Source organism: Neopsephotus bourkii, unplaced genomic scaffold (assembly GCF_033783945.1).
Source record: "Neopsephotus bourkii isolate Nb327-2 ecotype Australia unplaced genomic scaffold, CSIRO-AGI_Nbou_v1 NB_595, whole genome shotgun sequence".
NCBI lineage: Eukaryota > Metazoa > Chordata > Aves > Psittaciformes > Psittacidae > Neopsephotus > Neopsephotus bourkii.
This window is the reverse complement of record NW_026901096.1, coordinates 814,991-841,667: the sequence shown is the minus strand read 5'-3', so window position 1 is coordinate 841,667 and position 26,677 is coordinate 814,991. Positions and strand designations below refer to the sequence as shown.

The 26,677-nt window shown below is 42.8% G+C and overlaps 1 protein-coding gene across 1 annotated transcript; it reads left to right on the top strand.

The window, feature by feature from the left end:
* Positions 1-6,857: 6,857 nt before the first annotated feature.
* TRIB2 (tribbles pseudokinase 2) lies at positions 6,858-26,286 on the top strand. The gene is made up of 4 exons (XM_061351710.1): positions 6,858-6,962; positions 7,841-8,261; positions 12,244-12,536; positions 25,057-26,286. The coding sequence occupies exons 2-4, from the start codon at positions 7,992-7,994 to the stop codon at positions 25,523-25,525; spliced, it is 1,032 nt and encodes a 343-aa protein (XP_061207694.1). The 5' UTR covers positions 6,858-6,962; positions 7,841-7,991; the 3' UTR covers positions 25,526-26,286.
* The last annotated feature ends 391 nt before the right edge of the window (positions 26,287-26,677 follow it).

Below are 26,677 nucleotides of genomic sequence, written 5' to 3'. Positions count from 1 at the left end.
CAGTCAACACAGATTAATGGAAGAAAGATCTTATCGAATTAATGTGCTATTTTTATAAGAGTACAAATTTGGTGGATAAAAGTAATTGTGGTAACACTGTATACTTGGACTTGGGATGCATTTGCCTTATAGTATTACAAACAACTCTGACAGGAATCAGAACTAACATGATGAACACACCTGGCTAACCAACTTGTTTTAAAGCTGGCTAGTGTTAGAACTAACAGCACAATATAATGTGGGGATATCAGACAGTGGGTACTGCAGGGACTGCTTAGGAGCCTTGTGCTTATTAATAATGCTGTCAACAAGGTGGGAGAAAGCAGTGCCTTTACTAATAATATTTTTCAGTGAACCCAAATTTGGAAGGGGGCAGAAGTAGGCAAATGCCTTTTCAGCTTTGCTTGAGAAGCAGGTGTAAAAGAAGTAACAGTCGCTTCACATGTAACCCATCATAAAGGGTTTATTTAAAACCAAACATCTCAGGCCTTACTCACACAAGAAGAGTAATCTTCTGGGAAGCTGAGACTGAAAAATGAACTGAAGGTTCAAGTGGCAGACAACTGTCTGAGCCCCAGAGCCTGTCTGAAATCATGTAGCCAAAAGGGCCAATGCAATCTTTTCCTGTGTGTAAAAGATAGCAGCATCAAAGGGGAGTAAAGAGGTTGTATTACTTCTGCATTTGGCATTGGTAAAAGCTATTGGAATAATGTTGTTCCTAATGTCAGCAACTCAAGAAGGATGTTGGCAAATTGGAAGTAGCTCAGAGAAGAACCACAAGAATATGAATGAAAAAACAAAGGCTGTAAAGTGGAGTGATTCCACAGGGTAAGTCTATTTAGATTTAGTGTATCAAAGTAAAAGCTAGGGAATGACTTGATTGTGGTTTGTAAGTGCTTTCATGTGGAACAGACACTGTCTAATAAGGGAGGTTTTGCTCTGGTAGAAAAATATACAAGGAAATCCAGTGGAAAGCTGAAGGCACATTTCAATTGGGTTAAAGATAGGCAACTACTACAAACATTTACCATCCACTGTAATAGAGATGGATGACTTTTCTGTCTAATCCTTCTTGAGTCCTGCTCTTGTTTAACAGGAATCAATTCCAGGTAAGCTAATGACCCGTACTGAAGAGTCAGAAATGGTCTTAAGATAGTTTATGTCCTTAACAGGTTAACACAACTGTGCAAACTGTATCAACATACATTTTAAAGTTAATAAAATGAAGATGCTTCTTTGTGAGAAATGGGATCCAAATTTAGCTAATTGGAGTTTCTTCTCTATATCAAAAGGTGCTTTGTGAATGGTGGGGGTGGTGTTTCTTTCTAGCTCTGCTTTGAGAATCTGCTTGGTTTTCAGTGCTACCCAAAAAAATCTGGCAACACAAGATTGCAGTGAAGTTTTGGAGAACAGCTCCTAGATGCATATCCTGTTGTCACATTTTCATCTCACATTTACCTCCACCAGCACCATGGCTGATGGGTGCGACTGAAGTAGCAAAACCTACCTAAGAGGGATCTGGTTTGGGTCATGTACTTGTCTGTAAAATAACTTCCCAAAGTTATTCCTAAAGTAAAAAATGGATGTTACACCTCCCTAAAAGAAAAAAAGACCTTAATAGCAACTGGCTTGAGTGCGTTAAATACCAACAGGTTAGGAATAACTAGTCATAGTATTTCATAGCTTCCCTTGCATACAAGGATTTCCTTGGAATGTGCAAACATAGCACTTGTGTTCCTGATCTTACACCCATGGGTGTGCTCTGCTCACCTGGCCTATTACAAAAGAAATAAGCTCACCCTTTTTCTCCTCTTACCAATACTAGTATAACTTAGAATGTGGGAAATATGAAAAACATGCCACTTGCATCTGACCAGTGAGGTAGTGCTTTTCCTCAGGTAATTTCATAAAGCTAAAAGAAGGGATCGTTCAGAAGAGGATTTCTCCCATGTAAGATTGATTTCAATTAGTGAGGGATAACATTGATATGGATATACATAACACAACTACTTTTTAGCTTCTGGGAACGATGCCATCTGTAAATAAAGAGAGCTAGTGGTAACAGAGAACTGTAAGGTCTGACTAGGGTAGCCAACTCCCTGCAGTCTTGAGGGTCTGATTTGGAGGGCAATGCTGTGCTTTGGAAGGTCAATTTGCTTGTGCTCTTTCTATCGGAGACCCATCAGCAACACATCAGACATACAGATGTGGCTTTTGAACTAGGAATAGCTAGGTTGGGAACATGCTGTGGCCATAGATACAGTTAAAACCTAGGTACGTAATAACATCACTTTGAAAAACCTAATGCATTGCTGAGATCCAGAACCAGAGACAAATCATTGATTCCTGGGCCAAGGATTACTTTGCCTCCTGGGCAGAACACTCTCCCATACACAGGGATTTGTCCTGCAGTCAACTAAGACATTTCTTAGGTCACAGATGAACAAACATATGAAGGCAAACCTCACAGCACTGCAGTTAAGAGCTTTTTTTTTTCTTACAATTTCTGTACAGTATAACAAGAAGGCAGTTTGCAGAAATGTTGGACCTGCTTCTATCTCATTTAACTGCCTTCTGTACGTAAATTACTCTGTGGAGTGCCATTTTTTTTTTTTTTTGTTATTGCACTGTCGTCTGCTGTAAATCTTGCTCTGCGTTGTTCAATAACACCTTTTTGTTGTTGTTGTCTGAGTAAAGAATGAAGCCTAAGGCTTGATTCTGACTACAGATACGGCACATAGGTATTTATCCCTACATACTTTGTTGCATCCTTATTGCACACACATGTAAGCTGCACATGTGCAGTTCATGCAAATGGGTACATTTCCTGTCAAGTTACCTCTTGACAGCAGCTCATTTAATAAAAAATGAATTCACATACCAAAAGTCAAAATCACACCTCTTTTTAAAGAACAGATGCTTGTCTCCATGTCTTTGAATTGCCCTTTTTGATGCATGGAGAGAAGACTTGTCCCTTTACTGTTCCATGATTTACCTTGTTGCTTAACCTTCCTTACTAACATAAAATTCTAGGGTAAATTATTACAAATAATGATTACAAAAAATAGAAAACCGTATCCAAGTTGGCATGGGGATCCAGCCCTGACAACTGTTGGGGAGGTACTTGCAAGCATATTTTGAGCTAGCTACTTGAATTAATTTTGCTGGAACGAGACTGTCTTCTCAATATGACAGTTCTCAACACTTAATAGTTGTTTAATGTTCCCAACAGGCTCAGCTCTGCACTTTGTAAATCAGAAAAAAATGAAATTAAGGTCTTTATTTTACCACTTCAAAAATTATTATCCTTTTTGCTCTGGCTTGGGTTTGTATGATGATAATATATTTTCTCTAAAGGGACAAGGAGCAGACTGACCTGGAAAAGGAAGTCTTTTTTATGTAGAACTGTCTTTGATCACTCACAAGACTTATGCTCTGATCTAAGCTCATTGACATCAATGGAAGAAAGGCTGCTATTGGCTTGGAGGGGAGGGCTGGCTCCTGTCCACACAGAGTCCGTATACGCAAAAGCAGATGCTAAAAGATAAGTCAGAGTTACAGAAGAGATATTTTTCTTTACACAAGGTTAGATTTATAAAAACTTTTCACTTAATATTTTTTTCTTAGTCCCTGACACACGAAAGTCCAATTTCTACATTTATTGTTGCTGTTTATCTGAAGATAAACCTTGGATACAGAAAAGTGGAGACCTTGGTGGATACTTTCCACAGCATGAAAATGGAAGGCCTCCTCCATAGTCTCTCCTGCTACACCAAAGAATAGGAAAAGCGAAAATAACCCCAGCCCCCCCATGTGCATTTCCTGCAGGAAGAGACATTTTGGAGAGGGAATTCAACACATTAGTAATGGACACAGTCATCAAAGAAGTGGATAATCGCAGAGTCTTTTTAAAAGAAACTTGTAATGGGATTGTCTCTCTCGGTGACAGTTTCCAGACAACATAAATCAGCACAATGAAGTCCGGAGATGAAAAGTCAGTCAGTAAACAGTCCTAAAAGGAATCTTCCCCAGTTCACGTGGGGGGAAAGGAGGCAACCTTCATTCTGATAATGCATCAATATCTTCAGAAAAGTCACGGGGAGATTACAATAGTTTTGTTGTATGCCATTCTGCTGTCTACTTCCTTGGTTGATTCAGTAACTGGTTTATATTGCAGATTCAGAAAATTCATCTCATTCAATTGTATGAGAAAATTTAATGAACAATATTTGCCACTATCATCACATTTTATTTCAAACAACAGTCTCCAAGTGCTGTGAACATGATATTTATGCTTGGACCAGGCAACAGAACTGCTTTGGCCCAGACATTCTGGCCAATGTGCTTCAAATCAAGTATCTCTTTCTTACTTACTTAATGCTTCCTACAGAAGCAACACAGCTAAGCGAGACAGGCAGCAGTTACACAAAACTTCACTGCTGACTTGGTGTTCAGACTTTGATCTAACTTTCAGGACCTTATTCCTTTTCACATCTCACATGTTATATGCTGACCTTCTCTACAATTTCAGCTGACTAACAGACTTAGATCAATAAAAACAGGCTCAGGATTATGTATACCTAACGTCTCTATGAGGCATATAAATATTTGCTCATTCAGAGCTTATTCCTTTAACATTGGACTGAAATGGCAATATTTTCATTGACATACCTGAGAGTAGAAGCAGTTTATAAAGTGTTAAGTTTGGGGAAAGATGCCATAGGAAAGGAAAGTAAAATTATTTAAAAATAAAAATATTAAAATAATAATTATTATTAAAAATAATTTAAACTATTAAAATACTGAATGAGTAAAATTCATCCAATGAATTGATAACTCTGCCATTCCCACTACATGTATCCTTCCATGCCTCTTAGAGTAGAATTAAATCCAGAAACTGAAATGTACAACATCTTCCTTACAAACTTGAATATTTATGGCAAGTGTGTCCTATTTCACCCTGAATCACTTCTTCAGATGCTATTAAAAATCAGGAGTTTCCAACCACAGGCTTAGAATGAACTAGATTTTTTCATCCCTTTCTCCTTTCACTCCTTTCTCTGGTTGGGCTTGGAGGCTCTGGGCAGACTTTCCAGAGTTGCTAGGGACTGTGGCTCCAGCTGATGCTGAGTAACTAAGCAAGTTAAACAGAAAACATTGGTCTAGAGAACAAAGATTGATGCAAGATTCTAGGTCTCTCATGCTTTATCATAGTCACAAAGTATATGCAGGGGAAAAGGAAAGGAGAAATTGTGTAAAAAGCCATCTACTAAGAAAAGAATGTTTGATTTGGATCACAGGATGTGAGACTGGAGAATGTATTGCATAACTTTATGGCTTGTCCTTATTTGCAATGATTCAGTATCCGGCACTGCTCATCCCATTTCTAAAAATGGTATTGAAAAGTTACAGAGTATTCAGAGGTGATGGGAATAAGTGAGGAATGCAAGGAAAACACCTTTTCATCTTACAACAAATAGCAATGACTGTGTCTGCAGGTCATCCTACAGGTCATTGCAGATCTCTGGTTCTGCCTCCATCCCCAGTACCCAAGGGACATCCACCAGGTCACGCCCCTTCTGTGCCTGAGGCTCTTCTCCATGCCAAATTTAAGATTACAATGATCCTTTCTCAGTAGCATTTCTCTTATAACTAACAGGTAGCATGTATAGCTCCTAGTGTGGAGGACAAGAGATGAGGCAGGTGAAATGCTGTGGAGGGAGAACTGCCCCTCACCACAGCTGTTTCTGAAGACTCCCCTGTCAAGGCAAGCCCCTGATGGAAGAATCTTTATGGCCTTTTTGGAGGCCTGTTCGTGTGGTAGAGGTATTTCCCCCTACTCCAAAACAGGCACCTCCAGAACAGTCTTCTCTGTCAGGATTGTTTCACTGTTAGCATGTTTCTTTCTCCCTACCTCTTCAAAGCAAGCAACATCCAGACCTGCAGGTCCTTACCCCAAATCAACCCTTCTCCCATTTCTGACCCTCCCCTGTGTTGATGTGGGAAAAACGGAGCCAAGATCCGGCAAGCCCTTTGCCATCATCCTGCCAGAGCTGCAGGTCCGGGACAGAACCCGGCTACCAGAGAGGGGTTCACAGCCAACCCGCAGACAAAAAGCTAGGCAACAAATGGCAGGCTCGTTACTTCAGGGAGCTGCTCATCAAACTCTAACATATACCCAAACTCCTGTTATTTAAACAATGAAAGGGAGGCGGGTGAAAAACCCCAGCAGACCGCAGCGGTGCTGGGCGGAGTCAACCCGACCTCATTCATGGCTTTCTCTGCGTAGGGCGAAAGGGTTTACGTTCTCTCCCCCCCGCTTCCCCCGTTTTAATTTTGGGATGGATTAAGACAAGGCTGGAGTCGGGAGAACTCCTCCCACCCGACTGCACCGGGAAGCGACAGCTTTAGCTCCCGTAAGTATGCGGAGAGCCGCGATGCCTGGAAAAAAAACCCGGTTTCTTCATTGAGAAAAACACCGCTCCCGGCTCGCGCGCCCGGGCGCTGCTTTTAGGGGCCTTTACTCCATTATCATCCTGGCTGCTATTTATTAATTTGTTATGATAATACAATTAATTAGTTAACATCTCACACCGCAAGGACAGTCCCCCGAGAGGCTGGACCTGCCGGAGCTCAGTTGGCGGGGGGAGCGGCGGGGGGAGCCGCGGCGGGAGTCACACCGGTGCTCCCTGGTGCAAGGGCCCCGGCCCACTGGGCCGTCTCCTGAGCCCCAGCACAGCCCGGCAGCGCTGCGGAAGAACGCCTCACCTTGTTTACCCCTAGCTTGGCCGGCTGCTTGGGGGGGGGTGGTGGGGGCCGGGCCGGGCCGGGGCGGGGCGGGGCGCAGCGCGGTGGGCGGTGGGGCCGGGCCGGGCGGCGGGGCAGTCAGCCTGCGCGCTGGGCACCGTGCGGGTGTGCGGCGGCCGGCAGCGAGGCACGGAGGCAGCCAGCGTCCCCGCCACGTAAGTAGTTGTTGATACAGCGGGGGGAGGCGATGCCTTACTGAAGGGGAGCGGCGCGGCCATCCCTTTCCTCCCCCGTCCTACCCCAAGGAGAGAAAAAAAAAAGGCTCAAACAAAACCTGCTCGCTGTATTTATTTTTTTTTGTTAAACAATTTATTACAGTTTATTTTGCACCCTTGGCCTTTCGCTGTTGCACTCCCAGCCCCTTTCTCGTCGTGCTGGTTTTCCTTTTCTTTGTGCATGAACTACGTTTAAACGCCGCGAAGGCAACGAGCCCCCAGCCAGAAATCCCGCTGTGCTGGGGAAACGTGAGCGTGTGCCTTCTCTTTCCCCGTGGTTGCACTTTTTGTTCTGTCGAGGTGACCACGACAGCACGTTTGTTCTCGCCGGCGCGGAGCGGTGCGCGTAAGCCCCGTTGTCCCGTTCCCCGGCGCGGCTGTACCGAGCCCCCCGCCGCGCCGAGCGCGCTTTTGTCGGCCCGGCCGCTGCCCGCTCCAAGTTAAATGCTCCCTCGCTATTTCGCGGGGCATTTTTGGAGCGCCGCGGGCGCCAGCGGCGAGGTTCCCGCGCCATCTACAGCCCGGCCGTGGCAGCGCGGCTCAACCTCGCCGTAGGAGAGAGAAAGGACGATTCCCCGCTGCGCGCAGCGCGTTACCTAACCTTTTGTTTTCGCCCGTGCTGCGCGCCCCGCGGGAGCCGCGGCGGCTGAGACCCGGCCGCCCCGCTCCTTGCCCCGCTCTGCCGCCTCTTCCTTCCCTGCCCCAGCACCGGGCGCCGCTGCCCCGCCGCGCTGCTCCGCGCTGCTCCGCGCCTCTCCGCGCCCGGCCGCCGGCGGGAACAAAGGGCCGCGGGCTGAGCGCTCTCTCCCTGTGCCCAGGACGCGGCGCTGAGGCTGGTCGCCCGCCGCCACCGCGCTCCCGCCCCCCCTCCCCCCCCGCCACACAAAGGCAGCCGCAGCCGGACGGGCGAGGGACTGCGCTCCACGCCAGGGCTCCGGTGCAGCGTCTCGGCTGGTCTTCTCCATACTCATGAACATACAAAGGTCAACCCCTATCACGATAGCACGATATGGGAGACCGCGGAATAAAACCCAGGATTTCGAGGAGCTCTCGTCCATACGGTCCATCGAGCCAAGCCAGAGTTTTAGCCCGAATCTAGGCTCGCCGAGCCCGCCGGAGACCCCGAACTTGTCGCATTGCGTTTCTTGCATCGGGAAATACTTATTGTTGGAGCCTCTCGAGGGAGACCACGTTTTCCGAGCCGTACATCTGCACAGTGGCGAGGAGCTGGTTTGCAAGGTAATACCTCTCCTCCTTTCCTCCTTGTTCCCCCCCGGGTCAGCCTGTTGTCGCGTGTTGGTTTCCCGTGTCTTGCAGGAGGGCTGCGCACGGTCGTGTAGCTCAATTATTAAACAGTTGAGAAACAAAAGGCAGGGAGGCAGGATTAAAGGCGCATCCTGTAACTTTTCCCTTGCTCTAGACAATGGCCACGTTATAGCGGTGGCCCGGAGCCAGTTCTGCCTCTTACCCGGGTGATAATGTTCTGGAAAGAGCCGTGCTTTTAAGTAGGTCTTAACGTGAGTTCAGGTCAGGAAAAAGCCTCATCTTCCCCACTCTCACTTTTCAAAATGGAGTAGGGAATCCCCAGCGAATTTTAAGGTGTTGGGACCTGCTGGCTTCCTCGGTTTTTCCTGTCACTTGTTCATGTGAGTTTTGCGATCCAAGAGGATGGAGAAGCAGGGGGAAATACTGCCGTCAGCTTTGTCTTGAAAGTGATTAAAAAAAACCCCAAAGCCACATCGAATTAATCAGCCTGAGCTCCCTCACCGTTGAGGTTGTTTGCAAACAGCATCCTCCCCCATTGCACAACTGAGCAAGAATAAAACCTTCACACCTACGGTTTTTAGAAGAGCAGGCAAAATAAGCTATCCCACTCTTTGTAGCCTGCTTGCCTTTTCTTGCCTCCTCCCAGTTTGCTCCTACTAGTCAAAGGTGAGCTGTAGGGCAAAAAAAAGAAACCCATAAGTGTGACAATCTGTGGAGGGATGTTCTTGTCTTTTTGGGCTGAGGGAATATTTTCCTTTGTTCCTAAATTGTGACTGTCATTGTCTGTAGTGAGCCAGACTTACACCTAGCAAACTGAGGCACTACCCAGTAGTAGTTCTTTATAACTATGTAACAAATTGCAACCTTGCAACGCACGCTGCATTATTTGTATTGTTCCCAAAATATGGAATTGTGCCATTTGGCTGCTTTTGGAAAATTTCTAGTGTCAAACTAACTGCAAACCAGAAAAGTACACATATTACAGTTTATTTATATTCCATGGATTAATGATGGTATTTCTGTTTCATACTTTCTCATACTTGAGTCATAAGAAGTTATAGACTAGCCTGTAATAGGGAAGTGAAAATAATTGCTTCTGTTTGCTGTTCGTAAAGATTGGAGTTCAGAGTTCAGTTTAAATATGCTTAGTGATTGAGTTATAAAACCTGATGTTAAGGCAACCTAGGACTTTGTGTGATTATTCAGGGGGAAAAAGGGGGCCATGACTTTGCAAGAGGACCAGTATTGCATGCTGAACTGAATGCTTTGTTACTAAACTGAAACAGAACATGAGAATTTCTAGAATGAAAGCTCTGCTTGGTGCAGTAGTACAGTGCTGCACTCTAGGACATTGGCATCTTTTCATGAATAAACAGATCCCACAAATCTGCTGCTCTGCATGAAATTATAGGTGAACTTGCATAGCAAATAGTAAAGCGGGGGCTATGCTCTTCTTTGTTTCCTGTTTGGCTTGCAGGATTAAGGAACTGTTTGATGACAGTATGAACAAGTATTAACTGCAGCTCACAAAGAGTGGACTTAATTTTTTTTCCTTCCCTTTAAGCTGTACATTTTTGAACTGATCCTGACAGCTGAATAGTATCAATTTTTCCGTATGTGCAAGACACTACTTCTAGCTGTGCTCCAAAATATGATCTTAGCGTGAATTTCTAGTTTGACTATGCAGTTGTCAGTCCTGAACTCAGTATAATGCGTGCTTTAATATGCCTTCAGTATCATGACGACTATTTGTCAAGTAGCCTTCCAGCTAAGAAACCTGCTATCTGGTGTCTTATTGAAGATGCTCTTAGAGATTGCTTGCAGAAACACTGGTTTGGATAACAGACACATACTGATGATTCTCAAGATTCATTTGGCTGCACCCACTGACTGTACAGATGCCGTTATTTGCTTCAAGGCTCTGTGGCATCCAAACAATGGTAACTTCTCACTTCCAGTTCCCAGCAACAACTAAATCAAACTGTAGCTTATTGGACATCTGCTGAATTGAGGCCAGGGATCTTAAAAGCTGGGATACAAAGAAGCCCTTTATAAAAGGTATTCTAGACTGTAGCAGTATGATAGCCCTTCCCATCTCCCACTTTCAAGCGTAGTACTGGTATATACCTAGACCTACTTATTTAACAGTCTGAGAATGACAGAATGTAACGTAATTTTTGCTAGAATTTTGGAAAGGCTTTTTTTTTTTTTTTTTGATGTTCGGGTTCAAGCTACATGAACATCCCCATGTAGATTTTATTTTAGAGCATCTACTTTGTAGAGGAGCCATTCATTTACAGTGTAGTAGTTACGAGTTTTGAGATCCAGATGTCAGTGAATTCTTCTATGGAATGAATTAAAGACCAGGGGTCTTAGCAACACCCCCTCCCCACCCTGGTTCTGCTTCCCTGATGCACTATGTCACCAGAATGCCTCAGTGCTAATCTACCTCCCGTAAAATGTGTTGGATCTGTTTGGCAGCCTGCACTGGGGTTGCTTTTGTCTGTGCTGGAGTATAGCAGCACAGGTTTGGGGGGGGGGAGGCGCGGAGAAAGAGATGTGTAAGAAGGGGGTGTCCTTCCCTAGTTTCTTGGAGTTTGGGTCCTTTTCTGCAGAAGTAGTTTATTAGGATTGTAGTCTGAAACATTAAATGACAGATTTTGAAGCCTCAGGTGAATCTTGATTGAAGTGTATCTCATTCCGTTTTGAATTCCTTATAAAAGCTGTAATGAAAGCTGGGAGATTTGCTTCTTGTAAAGGATGCAAATACCTGCTATTGGAATACAAATACTAGAAGGAAAACAATTGCAGCTTAAACCAGTTGGTTAGAGACCTATACTGGTTCTTCATTTTTATATTCAGTTAGAATAACATATTACTACCTTAAATTCTTTTTACCGAAGTAATAAAACACCTGAGAGTAAGTTACATATTAATTGAATTTCTGTGCTGGCAGAAATGCTAATCCCTTTCTTTGTAGTACCTCTGCAGCAGGTACAATTAAAAATAAAAATCACTCCAGGCAATACTTCGGTTATATTCTCTTTCAGCACACTGAGTTCTGTTATCCTCAATGAAGTCTTTCTTGTAATGTGGGCATTTCTCAATTGACTCAAATACTGATTCATTCATCACCACTAGATTATAGTAACTTTTTATATTTGGGTTTCCCAGCAGCTTTTTAAATTCTTACAGCTCATTCATAAGATCAGTGATAAGATGCTTACTAGTAGAGGGACACTCCGCTTTTAATGGTGCACTTGATTAAAATGCAGGGAGTTCAGAGTGGTTTTGTCTTTGCCTTTTGAAGGATATTTGTCTGCACTCCAACAGGCAAGGCTATTTCCTGGTTGTCCTTCTGATCTTATAAACAGCCATTGTAAAACTGAGACTTTGAAAGTGAAAGTGACTCTGCTGTTTGTCAGAGATGAAAGAAAGGCAGGAAGTAAGTATGAATAGCAATAGATGATATTTTAAACTTGAAAATCCTTAAGGCTTTAACGGGTTAATAAAATCAAGACAGAGGCATGTGTATCAGTGTGGATTTAGTACGCCAGCTTCTCTCAGTACAAAGCTACTGGCTGTGTCCTCTCTGAGTTTATTTGGATGGTAAATAGAAGATAAACATGTTTACTGCCCTTATATGTTGCTGGTCTTCACAACGTAATTTAGATTACATTCTAAATTTGATCGGTTATTAGCTAATGAAACTATTCCTGCTACGAGTTTTGAAGACTAGCCTATCAAGGTTACACATATATTCTGTGTAGGGTTGTATAGTCTGTTTTGTCTTGTCCTCAGTGCTGTGAGTGTGTGACATCCTGTTTACATCAGTGCAGCTTCAGCAGCAGCATAAATTGTACTTGGAGATGGTTCTGTTAATAGAATTAGACGTACCATGACTTCGCTGTCCTTCATGTCGCTAACCCTGGCTTTGCTGTCATTGTTTCTGCAGGTGTTTGATATTGGCTGCTACCAGGAGTTATTAGCACCATGTTTTTGTCTGCCTGCGCATAAAAATATCAACCAAATTACTGAAATAATTCTTGGGGAGACAAAAGCGTATGTGTTCTTTGAAAGGAGCTATGGGGACATGCATTCGTTTGTTCGTACCTGCAAGAAGCTTAAAGAAGAGGAGGCAGCCAAACTCTTCTATCAAATAGCTTCTGCTGTTGCACACTGCCATGATGGTGGACTGGTACTGCGAGATCTCAAGCTACGAAAGTTTATTTTCAAGGATGAAGAAAGGTGAGAGTCTCCCTTACGTTACAGGTGGGGGTGCCTGAGGTCAGATATTCAGGCTTGCAGGATGCTGTGCGCTTTGTGTGGCAGGAATGATGATATGGCAACAAGAAGGTGTTACACTTTGAGTTGCAGAGGAAACTAAACAATCATGGGATGGATGTGTCATTTTATCTTCTGACTTTGGCTTTGGAATAAAGTAAGTATAGAGTGCTGTTTGCATCTGTGTCTTGAGGAGCACCCTCATTCCTAAGGAGCGGCTGCCTGCTTGAGGAAGGCTCTGCATAGATATCTGGTGTAAGAGCTCTGTTACTGTAAATGCTGCTGGTGTTTAAAGGGGAAAGGTGCAGAAGATCCAGTATGTTAAAAAAGGTTGTAGACTGGAATGGCTCATTCCAGTAAGGAGGCACGAAGAGGAAGAACAGCCAAGTGGTTAATGTTAACACAGGTTGCAGGGAAGGACCACCAGTGACTGCTTTGTGGACAGGTTCTTGTTTTCTGCCCTGGAAGGGTCTAGAGGCTGCTTCTGAGGCAATAGGCTGATATATTATATGATCACAGTAAAACTAAAACTGCCTTTCTGTGTGGGTGCTTGTTTGTATTATCAGAGCTGTTGTGGTAGTTGGGTAACTACCCTTTTATCTCCTCCCTGCACACCTTCCTCTCAGTAATTGGGTGGTAATGATTTGGGGAAGTAGTATGGAAAACATGGAAATAAATGATGCTGGAAGCTCTAGGCATACTGTTGAAGTGCTCTTTCTGATACTGGGCTATAGCTATGTTGTTGTACCTGTGGAAACTTCCAGTCTTTTTCCTGGTTGCTACCTGTTTATGTTATGTCCATGTATTTGCATGCGACTTCCACATAAGGTACCAGAGTAATAAACGCTGCCAGAGCAATGTCAGGCTTTCACAGTGGGACTAAATGGAAGATGACCATTATGAAAAAAATGAACTAAATAGGGGCAGAGCCTGCCTTTGTGCTTCTTCATGCCTTGGTAGAGGATTGGGAGATGTTTTTCCCTTTTAGTTAAATCCTATAAACTGTCTGAAAGCTTGTTCAAACTGTTGCTGAAGTGAAATGGATGTTCTGAGATTTTTGTTAAAAAAAACCCAGTGCATTATTGATTCCATTTGGGACTGTTTTGGGAAAGTTATAAGCAACAGCCAAGGCACAAAAGTTTTCTGTAGGGTCAGTAAGTCTGTGAGCTGAGAAAAAATTAACACACAATTCAGTCAGGAAGGAGAAGTTCCTGGACTTAAAATAAAAATGACAACCATTTATACTGTTTATCTCTACTTCATTTTATTATAAGCTGAGTTTTGCAAAATAAACTCCTTTTAATCTCTTTACAAACTGAAAATAAAAGACATTTTCACTTCTTAATTCAGTTCAGGCAATTCTCTATGAAGCAAAAAGCTATTCTTTGGTTTTCTGCAATGGGCCAATATATAAGATTACACTTTCTTTCTCTTCAAATAAAAAACCCTAAAGTGAAACTAGTTTAATGTCCATTCAGAGAGAAATGCAAAGCAAATAGAGGTAAACTGCACTTTCACAACTTAAAGTTTATTAATTAAACACCATTATAGCACCTCTGATACAGATAAGAAGGAAACTTACACAAAATAGTTGAGGCAAGGATTGTTTTCTGTTGTAGGTGGTAGTCCTAATGTTAAAATGGATTTATTATTTGTTTTCCTCTCCTGGGGATACATATAAACTTGTGTGGTTTTCCATGAAGGATAGGATTTGGAAAAGCTGCTCCAAGTGGAAGCAGTGTGAATCCAGGGCAGTGCAGTGGGAGCAGACATGGGCCTGTGCTGAATACTTTTGAACTCCTACCCTGCTGCTCACTAGGAACTGAATGCAACAGGAGGCACAGGGCCAAATCTTTTAGCCACCCAAGAAGAGTGGTGCGTACTATAATAGCAGTGTTTGCTTTTATGAATGTTTTTAACATAACTGTCCTCTGCAAAATCACAGTTACTCACTTTTGAACAGTGTCTTATACAATAATTCACTTTAAAGGTCAGATAGGACTTGCTGGTTATTGTTAAGATAATCACAATGTGGTTTTCTTCTGGATGTAATGTTGATTTGTAAGTACTGTGGTATTGTAATCCTTCCTCTGCTAAATAAACAGAGATGAAATAGTGTGAGATAGAAATAGAACCAGAGACTGTGTTTTTTTTTTCACATGCTTTGATCATCAGGCTGTAATCAGTCATCACTTTCAATCTGATGCTATATTTATGCTGAAAAATCTTCCTGATCCTTCTGGGTTCACAAAGGTGTGTGTTGCTTGCACCCTTCCAAGCTCATATTCACTTGAGGCTGCTGGTTCTGGTGAGGATGCCCATGTGCTGAACAGCCTGCCTTTCAGAAGCTGCCATCAGTGGCAGTACCTGGGAATATGGTGATATGCATGATCTCTTCTCTTTGACACCAGTAATGAACCAAGGAGGAAAGAGAGAGGTGAAAACGATGTTTTGAGAAAAATATATGTGAACTCCACTGCTGTGTGTTGCGGAGCTCTTTCTTAGTTGTTCTTTCCCTGTTTCTTGAAGTTTTTTGTGTCTTTTTTTGTTTTTTTCCCCCCTGCAGTTCGCTTTAAGTACCCACTGGTTTGAAACTTTTTCTTCTTGAATACTCACAGCTTTTTTTTGTAGAAGAAAAGATGGGAAGTCCAGCATGCAGGCAACTCATGAATAGAAAACTCACTTCTTTTATTTATTTAAATTTTTTTTGAGCAAGATACTCAGCTCTTAGCTGAGAGCTGTCAGACTGGAGAAGCCAGAGAGAAAGTGAAGGATATAAGGAAGCAGTTCCATTTGCTTAAAAATAAATCAATTAAAGCATTTCTTAGTACATACTCTTTCAATTGATCCCAGTGATACCCTGGTAGCTTGAAATGAAATCGGAGCTCCTGAAGTTTTGCACAGATGGGTGCATACAGCATTGAAATTCTTTCCGCCCCATTCCTATTATCTAAATTACAGCTGGGATTTGCAAAGATTCGGGCTCCTGATCTAGCAGCATCATGAGTGCTCTGTGCTCCTACTCAGGTCACTGCTAAGAATGCGTGTTATTTCGATGTTGCAAATTGCAGTGCCTTGGGATGTCTGTAATGAACTGGGAGGTAGGAAGGTGGAAGAAAGTAATGTTGGAGCCTGGTACTGCTGAGCATTTAGTAGGGATCCTAATCTTACTAGTTACGTTCTCTTGATGTGCTAAATCAAAGGTAGATTGTGATGATGTGCTACCTCTTACTATAGCATGTGTGTAAATACAACAACACTTAAAATGAAATAAAAAAATCCATAGTGCGGAAACAAGAAAAAACAATTTCTCTGTGTTTCAAGGTACTTTATCTGTAGCTTCTTTTAGTCCTGAACTGCAGAAATTTTGAAGGTAGGGTAATTTGCATGCCATTAAAATGATGTGTGCTGTTACCAAGCACCTAAGTTCTTTCTGTCTTTTTCGGTGGGTTTTTTTTTTTGTTTGTTTGTTTGTTTTGTGTAAAAGAAAGTTAGGGTTAAGGTTGTGGTTTTGGGGAGGAGGTGTGTCTGTGGTTCCATTCCTCAACTATAGGTGAAATGGCCAGTCTTCTAGTACTACAGTTTCAGAGTTAAGCTCCTTAAATCTGCAGCTGATCTTGATGAAGCAGAACTTCTAAGACATTACAGCATGGCTGGAAATGTTTTTAAGACTGGGTTCACAAGCAGCAGCACATCCATTAAATGAGGGCAGTGACTTTCAGAGAACTGAAAATATAGAAAATGCCATGCTGGGTCTCACCAGACTTTTACCTATAAGATTCTTGAATACTTTAAAAATTGGGTCCTTTAGCTTCTAAATAAAACTTGAATCTGAAAGAGTGAAGATGAGCTAAATAAAACACATGTTTTTCTGTGTTTTCTGCTTCCATCCCTGTCCTGGGGCTCTTACCTATGATTATTTTGCTGTGTTTTATATAATGATATTTACAGTTTTCCTTGTACAGCCTGTCTTTATAGTAGGCCCTTGGGCAGACTGACTGTGCCCTTCTCCTAGCTCTTGTCCCACAGCCATGTTGCAAAACGGACAAGATTTTTTGGATTGTTCTAAAAATAGCACTATACATAGTTTATAGCCAATAAAGCAGTTAATTGGTCTGATATATAGTAGATGCTTGAGAAAGAGCCACCTCAAAGATCTCAGAATTAAATCAAGCATTTCTGTGTTGATTGTTTCAGTGGTTTTCTTAATACGAGAACTTTTCTGCTGTCAGGGAATTATTAATTTCTTTAGTGCATTTTTAAGCCTTTAATTATATTAAAATATTAGCTGTCATAATATTTGAAGCTTAAAGACCTTGCACGTTCATCATACTTGTTGAAGGGAAAATTAAAATAATTTTGGTATTTGGATATTGTAATTTTCCTGTATTCTTTGAGTAAATACGAGGCAGGTGGGATTCAATAAATGGAGTTTGACACTCTTTGCTCTGCACCAGGGAAATGCAGACAGTACAATACACTAATTTAGAAAGCCTGTTTTAGCACAACATGTTTATTCGCTTCTCTTAGATTTTTTCTTTTTTTTCCTCTGAAGTTTCTCACTTTTGAGTGGATGATGCTTTAAGATGACCTAGTTATGTTGTTTGCAGTTCTAATGATACATACCTGATCCCACAAATATAGAATGCATCTACCAACCTTTTTTGAAGTAGACCTTTCATTTTCTTATAGTTGTGGTAGTAATTTTCCTCCCCAGCATTTATCAAACTGTAATACTATCAGCTACTTTTCCCTGTGGTGTTAGAACATGCTGTTTTGCTTACAATTCCACGGTGAACAGGTAAGTTAATGCTTTCCAAGTCCTAGAAAGTGTCCTAAAGTGGAAGAAAATCAAACAAAATAGAAGTGCTCTTTAAATACCAGATTTAGAAATAAAACCAGTCTTCATCTGTTTTGTCATTTAACCTCTTCACATTACTCTGAATGGGACTACAGGACCAAAGAGTGTAAATTCTTCAATAGTGGAGAGTCTAGGTCAGATTTCAACCTAGAAATTATTATTCCTAGAGTATGGGGAGGAAGGCAAATTTCTTCACAGGCAGCAAATCTCTGTTGTCAGGGTAGAGGATGAAGCAGTTGCATAACTGTTTTCCACAGAAGGGTTCATGCTCCCTTTTGCCTTCATGTGGTTTGTTTACTAAGTCTCTGTTTTGTCCTGGTGTTCCTGGAAGCAGTGCACTTTGGATTTCTTAAGTGTGCTGTACCCTTCCCAGTGGTGTGTGGGAGGCTCTTTGCAGACCTCAAATATCACACCAGGCCTGTGAAATGCTTCAGTCTTCTCCCGAGGGCATAGATAGTCATAGAGGTGCAGCCCAGTGCCATGCTTGAAGCTGGAGGGGAGTCCTGCTCGGGGGCCTCCTTTGGGCTGGGCTGTGCTACTGCAGGTTGTCTTAATCTGCCTGGCCACCCCAGCACACCGATGGCTTTCTGAGAAGAGCCTCTGGTGGAATGCTGTGTTATGTGTTGACTGCGGTGCCAGATGTGTTTGGCATGGTTGGGTGCCCATCATGAGATGCCTATCACAGTACTGAGCTCTCTGATGATAGGTGCTTTGCAGTCCCTGGAAGTAGATGTCCCTTGAGACATCTTGCATTAACAGTTCAACGGCTGGTACTTTTGAAGGCTGCATCCACAGACTTGGTCCAAAGCACTCCACGTTGACTTTTGAGCAGACACTGAGGTTGTCTGTGGCCATCTGTGCTGGGGGCCAGGAGGGGAGGCAGGGAGCCCAGCTAGTGGCAGCTGTCATGGTGAAATTCTGCTGCTCCCTTTTCTTCTAATTGTCCTTATTACCACACTGTGAGATTGCTTCAGGCTTGGGAGGGAGAGGAAAGGTGGAGATTGTAAACAGGAGCCACCTTGGGATGTGTTTAGTCTTAAGCACCTGCTTTTTGGTAAATATATATTGCTTGGAGACAGGTTTACAGACGTCTAAGTGAGATGTTTCCAGTGGGGTTGTGAAATAATGCCACTGCTTTATCTTGGAAGTGCTGAGCATTTACTGTAGGCTCAGAAAGTGTAAGGCTTTATTCACAACTTGCAGTATGTTAACAAAATAAAGTTTTGGTCTCCTTCTCCTATGGAGCTTCACCATGCATTGCATGAAAACACTAGAAAAGATGGTGAACACAGCATACAGTTCACAGCAGAGCCTTTTCTAACTCTGACCTTCAATGCGACCTTAAAAAGATAAAAGTGAGGCGATATAGCTGCCCTGAGCCAGGTGCTTATAAAATAATGGGCTCCTCACAGTGTTGGAACCATGACCCTCTGTGGAAGGGTCTGCACTGGATTTGGGAACCTGCACCCAAACATACACATAACCTCTTTCTACCTACTTTTTGAGGAGCGTGTTGACTCCTTAGGCAGTAAAGGCACAAAAGAAACTCAGTACATGGCATACAGGACAGGCTGTTCCCAGCAATCCTGTTTGAATGTTGCAAAGCTGAGGTCTTTGGGGACCCAGCCTTTTCTGGAGGTGTGCGAGGGGGTGATCTCAAAGCATTTAAGTGGAATTTTGTAGAAAAAAAGTGTAGTTTAAAGCAAGTTAAAAGCCCCTAAGCCTGCAGATCAGGAAGGGGGTGTGGGGCTAGTGGTATCTCTTTGGAGGAAGGGTGGGAGATATGTAATTTTTAGAGGCTTCCTCATTCTGAGGAAGTACCAGTGAGGGAATCTTCCCTTAGGAACAGGGTTCATCCTGTAAACCTGTGCTGCCTGTAAGTCCCAGTAGTCTTCAGAAATATATCCTTGAACCTGTTTCATTATGCAAGAGACAGTTTGTCTGCTTGCCTTTGTGCAGTGTTTAGTTTTTCTTTCCCCTGAAGTTGTGTAGGATGTTGCATGGTGAATTCCCAGGCTGTGTGCTGTTATGCACTGGAAAGGATCTTACGGTGAAAGGAGCAGGATTTAAATTGATGGCATAACATTTCCCCTCTGATCCCGCATGCCTTGATGCCCCCAGAGGAGATCGGGTAGTTCTGAGTTCAGAACGAGCCTTTGCACTAAGCTGCAAATCATCTGCAGAGTTTCGTTAGCCGCCTTCCCCATCTCACTGTATCTGCAACAGCAGCCTGCTCCTGCATTATTTAGGAGAGGTTCCCTTAGTTAAAAAATCAATTAGAAAAGATAACTGTTTCCAGTGGTGAGCTGCTCTTTTTTTTTTTCTTTTTCCCTTCCTTGTGACCCTAATGGTGTGATTGACCTTGATTAAATGACCTGTAAATTATTTGCCACACAGGAGCAATCCCTGATCTACTGGGCAGTTGATGGCTTGAGTGCCTCTACCTAGGGAAAGGTTTTCCTGGCCTCAGTCAGGGTAATGTTGAAATATGAGATAGCATTGCTTGAGTGCCTCCATTTTTTTGTGTAGGGGGAATACTGCAAGGCACCTCTTCCCTTTAGGAGTAGCCATTTTGTGTTTGCCTGCAGTTATGATAATAGAATGGCAATTCAGATGCTGATGATGGTTGTTTTGGATGATGATTGGTTGTTCTCCGGAGGTGCGAGGCCGGAACCTGGCTCATCTCATGGTCATCATTTAGTCCAGCCTGAATAACAGTGCCTGGAGTGTCCATAGCAGTATGGCTTCTTCCAGCTCTTCCCAAGGCAGCTGATCTGGCTGTTGTCTGGGGTATGCTGTTGTCCTAAAACTGTGTGTCTGGTGTGCTGTTAGTGTTCCCAAACTGGTAGCAGTGGCTCAGCTGTGGTTCAGGTGTTATCTCCCTTACAGGTGGCTTTGGGGACAGAATAGAAGCAACTGTTTCCATTGATTCAGGCATGGACTTCTTTAGTGCTCACTATTTATTCATTGCAGTGGGATATTTTCCTCTGAAACACCCAAACTCTCAGTCAGTATTTCTGCTTTAAATGGTCCAGATTTATTTTTTTTCCCCCCCCTCTCCAATTTTAGGAGCTTAGAGCTCTCTGAATAATTCCACTGATTTTGGTATGGAAATTGTGTTTGCTTTTGGAGAGCAAGTGTGAACACTGGGTTCTTACAGCCCCTGGCTTCAGTGTCAAAAGGCAGGATAGCAGTTTGCCATTAGTCCCTAAGCTCTGCTGGGAGGAATAGCCGAATCCCTCTGAAAAAAGTGTAGGATGTGCAGCAAAGCTGTCTGCCAGAGATGGGTGCTAACTCAGGAGGTTGCATTGAAGAATCTTCTGGAAGAGGTTTAATTGATTAGGTTTTGTTGCATTACTGAAGAGCAAAGTCTGAATGCAGTCAAGTAGTGAATGGCATATTGATAAGAAATTCAGAGTGGTATTGTTTTTCATGGGTTTCCCTGACGGTTTCTATGGGGACAAAGACGCATTTCCCGTCCGAGTGCTGCTGCTGCCCTCTGATTGCACTTCTGTGGTTTCATTCACTAGTAATGGGAAAGCATTCATAGGCAGAATAGCTTCCCCTTTTTAAATAGCCATGATTCAGGGTTGTATTTTTTTTTTAATGCATTAGGCTAATGCAGTGTTTTATCAATGATCTGATAGATGCATAATGCTCTTTTTCCAAGTGCTTATTCAGGGTCTGCATTAAAACTTGAAATTATGTACTGTAATTACGTAAGCCTTGACAAAAGTCTTTGTTGCCCTACAGTATGTGTACAAAGTGATTCTCATCCGGCTTTGGCAGTAGCTTGCATTTGAACTTTAGGGATTAATTTTGTTGCAACCATTTAAATGGTCAAACTCAAATGCTGATGCTTTTGGGAAGCTTCTTTTTCTTTCTTCTTGTGTGGGTCTTTCAGTTGACTGATGTGAGTTAATTATTTACAGAATGAGAGTTTTTTAGAAATGTGACTTTTTTTAAAAAAGTGAAAGATTTTTGTTTGTCCTTTTTCTGCTTTGGGATGGGAGGCACTTTGAAGCTGATTGTGATTTCACATCTCGGTGTTCTGTTTTGAATCTTTCTCCTTGCCTGCCAAGTTTTGAATTTAGGCTTGCCCAGTTACTCTGCAGTTGGATGCACTCCCCACCCTTTGCTGCGGAGGTTCTGTGTTCTCAGAAACTACTTGCAATTTTGAGGGTCTGTTTGTTGTTGTTGGCTTTTATTCTTTTTCCTGGGTATTTGATTTCAGTGCTTCCTCTGAGAGAGAGTGTGGGGGAGAGAGAGACTGCTTCTTATTCAGCATGTCTCTGCATTTCTATGTATTTAGATTTCCCTCTTCCCTGCTCCCCTCCACCCATCCACTCACCCTTCCTCCTTCCCCCCCAGAGAACAAAAAAACTCTCTGGCTTGCAGAAAACACGCTTTTTAGCAATGCGTAAAATGTGGAGGAAGGGAAGCCTACTGAGAGCTGTAAACTCTCACAGAGATGGAGCTGGGAAATAGCAGCTTCTGGGCCAGGCTGCTCCTTGAGAAAATGTGACATGACTCTAAAAAGGAGAGTGAGACTTGCTGTTTACACCTGTGTAGCACTAGCACAGACTGTGTTCTGTATGCAAGGCTGAGGTATGTGAAGTCATCCATCACTGATGAAAACGGGGTTGGAGTGGGTCTCCCCAGCTCTGCTGCTGGCTCTCAGAGAGGGGAACACCTGAGTTGCTTTTGGTGGTAATTGGGAGGGGGAGAAGGTCATGCTGAGGCCGTATACCTGGCAGTACATGTTCAAGAGATGCATCTCCTGCAGTTTGCAGGGGAAAGGTGTATGTGTGTGGAGTGGCACGTCCAATGCCATGGTTGCGCTGGAGCATCACCTTGTTGTAGAGGAGCCATTTCAGCACTTGTACCTTATACAGGAGGGTGTTACTTGTTGAGGGTTTGGGCACTAGTCAGGAGGAGGACCGTAGGTTGGTTGTGGTTTTGTTTAATTTGGGACCTTTTGTTTCCTCAAAGCCTGTCAACTCAGCAGGATGAAAAACCTGGTTTGAGCATTTGCTTCATTTGGCCACAGCTTATGTAGGAGCAGGCAGATAAGGGCCAGCTGTTGTTCCATTTGCTTGCTTAAACAAAACCCACTGTAGCATGTGCTGAGTGCTGTAAGCTGCAGCACCTTGAAAGAAAAGCAAGGCAGGGGATAAGGCTTTTGTATGCTACTTCTGGTTTATTATCGAAAAATGGTTTCTGTTGGAGAAAAAGGTCTTTTTTTCTTTTTTTTTTTTCTTCTTTAACGCACCTGGCAGTCTGCTCTTTGAGGTTTTGTTCTGCATCCATTGTAGAAAATGAAATATTAGGGAATTCCAGTAATTTTCTGTAATATAAAAGCTTCTCATTGAACTGCTCTCTGAAATGTGAAATAGGATGGGAAAGTTTCAGTGTTTCCCTGCAGTGTTGACACTGGGATGGAAGGGGAGCATGTGTGTGGGGTGCATTCCCTCCTGTAAGCTGATTATAAGTCGCATGCTCTGCCCCACTCCCTGTGTGTGTATTCAGCTTCCGTTAGTGGGATTGAGTCGATGCTTTCCTGTCTGGCAATTCAGTGACTTAATGCATGTTTGAGTAGCTGGCCTCACCATTTTATTGCTACACATATTTTTCTATGGAAAAACTGAGGTGGGCAATGCAAATGGAACCACAACTTATGTCCTTGCCTTCCTTTTCATTTCCTCCTCTCTGGTTTCTGCCCTCTTTGGTGTTTTTTCTTATGAGCGTTTCTTCTCGCTGCTTTTCCTATGTTGTGCAGGTGCAGGAACTTGTTAAAGCTGAGCATCGTGAATTGTTCTGTAGTTATTCTCCTTCCTGTTTTGGACCCTCTGAGCTGCTTACAGAGGGAGATTGCTGTGATATTGATAATTGTAGTTAAGTTTCTCCTTGCAGCCAGCTTCCTGTGTGAGGTATTGCTGCTGTAAAGTATTGTTTGAGTGCTAATGAGGTGGTTGTCCATAGCCAGGAGAAGTGCTGTTAGGCTGGCAATGGGTAATTAATCAGGAAGCAGGTGTGTTGTGCAAACCCCATCAGCATCCGAACTGGAGGAGAAAACACTGGCCTATTTAGGAGAGAAGGAGCTGCCTTGACACACTATGCTTGGGAGCCAGGTATTCTGAATTCTGTATTTATGACTTCCTGATTCGAGGCATGTTGCCAAAGGGGCTTTCACCTCTGCTGGTAAATGTCTCTAGCTGTTGAAAAAGTCCAAGTGTCATTATGAGAGCTTATGGCACAGCTGCCTCTGGAGTACTCCATGAAGCAGAATGCTCTTCTGTTGCTTCAGAGAAGATAGTGCTGAGCTGCCTTGGAACCAAGTCTAAGCCAAAGCTGGACCAGCTGTCTTTGCAGCTCAAGTCCAAGCAATGTCTTCAGTAAACATTTAACAAACAGGGCTCTCCTTGTCTCTATTAATGACTGTTAAATGATGTGCTTTAGTCAAGGGACATGAGTACTGCTTTCTGGGATGAAGTTCAGTCCCTGCCAGTCTGTCGTAAGGGAACATGGCCATGACACGGGGCTAAGAGTGACCATACAGCCAGGTGAGATTGAGGGATGAGGATGATAATACCCAAAGTTTAATTATGATCCAGAGTTGTTGAAAAGAAAGCCTGCACCACTGCTAGGTCCCTCTTCCATCCAGATGCCCTGGACAAGTCCTGTTGTGTTGTAGAGATTCTGCTCTCAAAACCAGCCATTGCTGGCAAATGCTCTAAAGGCTAATTGATAATTCTTTTGGATGCCTTTAACAGGGACAGATTTTAAAATACAGTTACAGATACCAGCAGTGAGGATTAAAAGGAAAGAAAGGTTATGTTCATCTACTGCTATGGCAGGCAACTCTGCATCATATTTTCTGCTCCTGTGTGATACTCATCAGGGAAGAAAATTCTCTTGCAGAGATAATTACTGCAGCACAATGACAAGTTCACAGTGCTTTGCAGGCAGAAGGAGTTTGCAGTCTAGATAAGGCATCCCTGTCATCTCTCTGCGAGCCCTTTCCTAGCCTTTCTGTTGTTCCAATGGGAGGAGCTCCTCTGGTTCAGCTGGGTAGATAAGCTTGTTGTTAATCCTGGCAGCATGCAGCTCGCCCGATCTCTCCTTGCCGAAAGGTCTATTTAGGAAGACTGAAATCTGTTAAAATTGCTCTTCCTTAATGCTGGAATAAAGAAAAATGTTGGTTGGTCAGAGGGATGATTTGGGGTCAGAATAATCATTTTATTCCTGTTGAACCTTGTGGAATTACAAGCAACTGCTCACTATTGTGAAGGTGTAAAGATAACCTTGTCAGGGCTAGGCTTGTATTTGGGCCTAAGTCCTACATTAAGGTACATTAGAGTGCAACCAACACAGAAAACATCTTGAGGTTTACGTCTCCTTTTTGAAACTATGTCTATGTAAAATCTACCAAGCACATGAATATGACAGTTGCTTTTATCTTTTTAAGACTTTACTAATGAGTTTACTGGACATGACTGTATTTGAAATCTTACAGCTCTGTAAATGTGTGGCAATGTTCCCTGTATGTCTGGTTGTAACAGGCAGGAATTTGTGTTTTGATGTTTGCTTACCTCAGTGATTTTTGTTTTCTTTCACCTGCAGGACTAGAGTGAAATTGGAAAGCCTAGAAGATGCTTATATTTTAAGAGGAAATGATGACTCTCTTTCTGATAAGCATGGCTGCCCAGCCTATGTGAGTCCAGAGATCTTGAACACAAATGGCAGCTACTCTGGCAAAGCAGCGGATGTATGGAGTCTAGGTGTCATGCTTTATACCATGCTAGTTGGACGCTATCCTTTCCATGACATAGAGCCTAGTTCCCTCTTCAGCAAGATTCGTCGTGGGCAGTTTAACATTCCAGAAACTCTATCCCCCAAGGCAAAATGCCTCATACGTAGCATACTGCGTCGGGAGCCATCGGAGAGGCTGACTTCACAGGAAATTCTGGACCATCCATGGTTTTCTACAGATTTTAATGTATCAAATTCAGGATATGGTGCTAAGGAAGTATCAGATCAGCTGGTGCCTGATGTCAACATGGAAGAAGACTTGGACCCATTCTTTAACTGAGCACAAAGACTTGTTCAGAAGGTACACAATCTGGAGATGGACACATGAAGGAGCCCTTCCTGACCGTGTTAAATCACATCCTGTATCAGCCTAGCTTGGTAGCAAAAGACACTCAAGAGGTCCTCAAATTGAGAAGGAACCTCTACAAGGAGATAATATAACAAATGTAGCATGGGGACAGACTGGGGGGGTGGGGGGGAGCTTGCTATCAGGTTAGATTGATTTGGAGGAGAAAAGGCAGCATGGAGCAATTGTAGCTTCTCACTTTTTTGGAGCCAAGGAGACTGCACATGCCAATTCTGGTGCAGCTGTATCACTCTTGTTTCTGTTCCATTAAAAATAGTGGTAACTCACAACAAATGGAAACTTTTTTGCCTCAGCTCACATCTTGGCATCGCACTGTTAGATATTTAACTTCAGCCATTATTCAGGGAAAGTATAATTGGCTAACATTTTTTTAATCAGATGTCTAATAATTAATGGGATTAATTTAAGAAAAAAATTAGGTGCACAAAGATGGACATGAAAAGTGGGTGCTAAAAACAAACAAAATTTCAGTTCATGTCTCTTGATAGCTATTTTCAACTCATTTCTTCTAAATAAACTACTTAATATTCTTGTCAGGAAATGACATTTTAATGCTTTGTTCCCTTAAGGGGAAGTAACTGTCATTTAAGAAGCTGTTCTGTTTTGTGTCAAATGGTTTGTTGCAGGAAGCTATTATAACTCGAACTTCCAGATGCATTACTGCTATAATGGGGGGGGGGGGGGGGGAGGGAGAAGAAAAATGTATAATTTTTTTCTTTCCTTTTTTTTTTTTTTTTTTAAGATACGAGATACTGGCTTCCATATCTGCCATGCTGCACGTTTATGACTAGAGAGGGCAGAAAGCTCTTACTTGTGTCTTTATCTGAGAACCCATCTCTTCTTTAACTGACCGGCCCATGTGTAAATAGAGGGCTCTTTATTATTGAAGAAGAGTATTGTGTTGGATTTTATTTTCTTTAAGTTCCTTTCAACTTGGGAAAAGAATTGTTTAGGTTTGAGTTTGTTTATGTCCAGAATAAGGAATAAGAGGGTATTAATAAGCTGAACATTTATATTACAGATATTCCTCTTGAAACATACACAGTAATATGCACCTTTTGTATT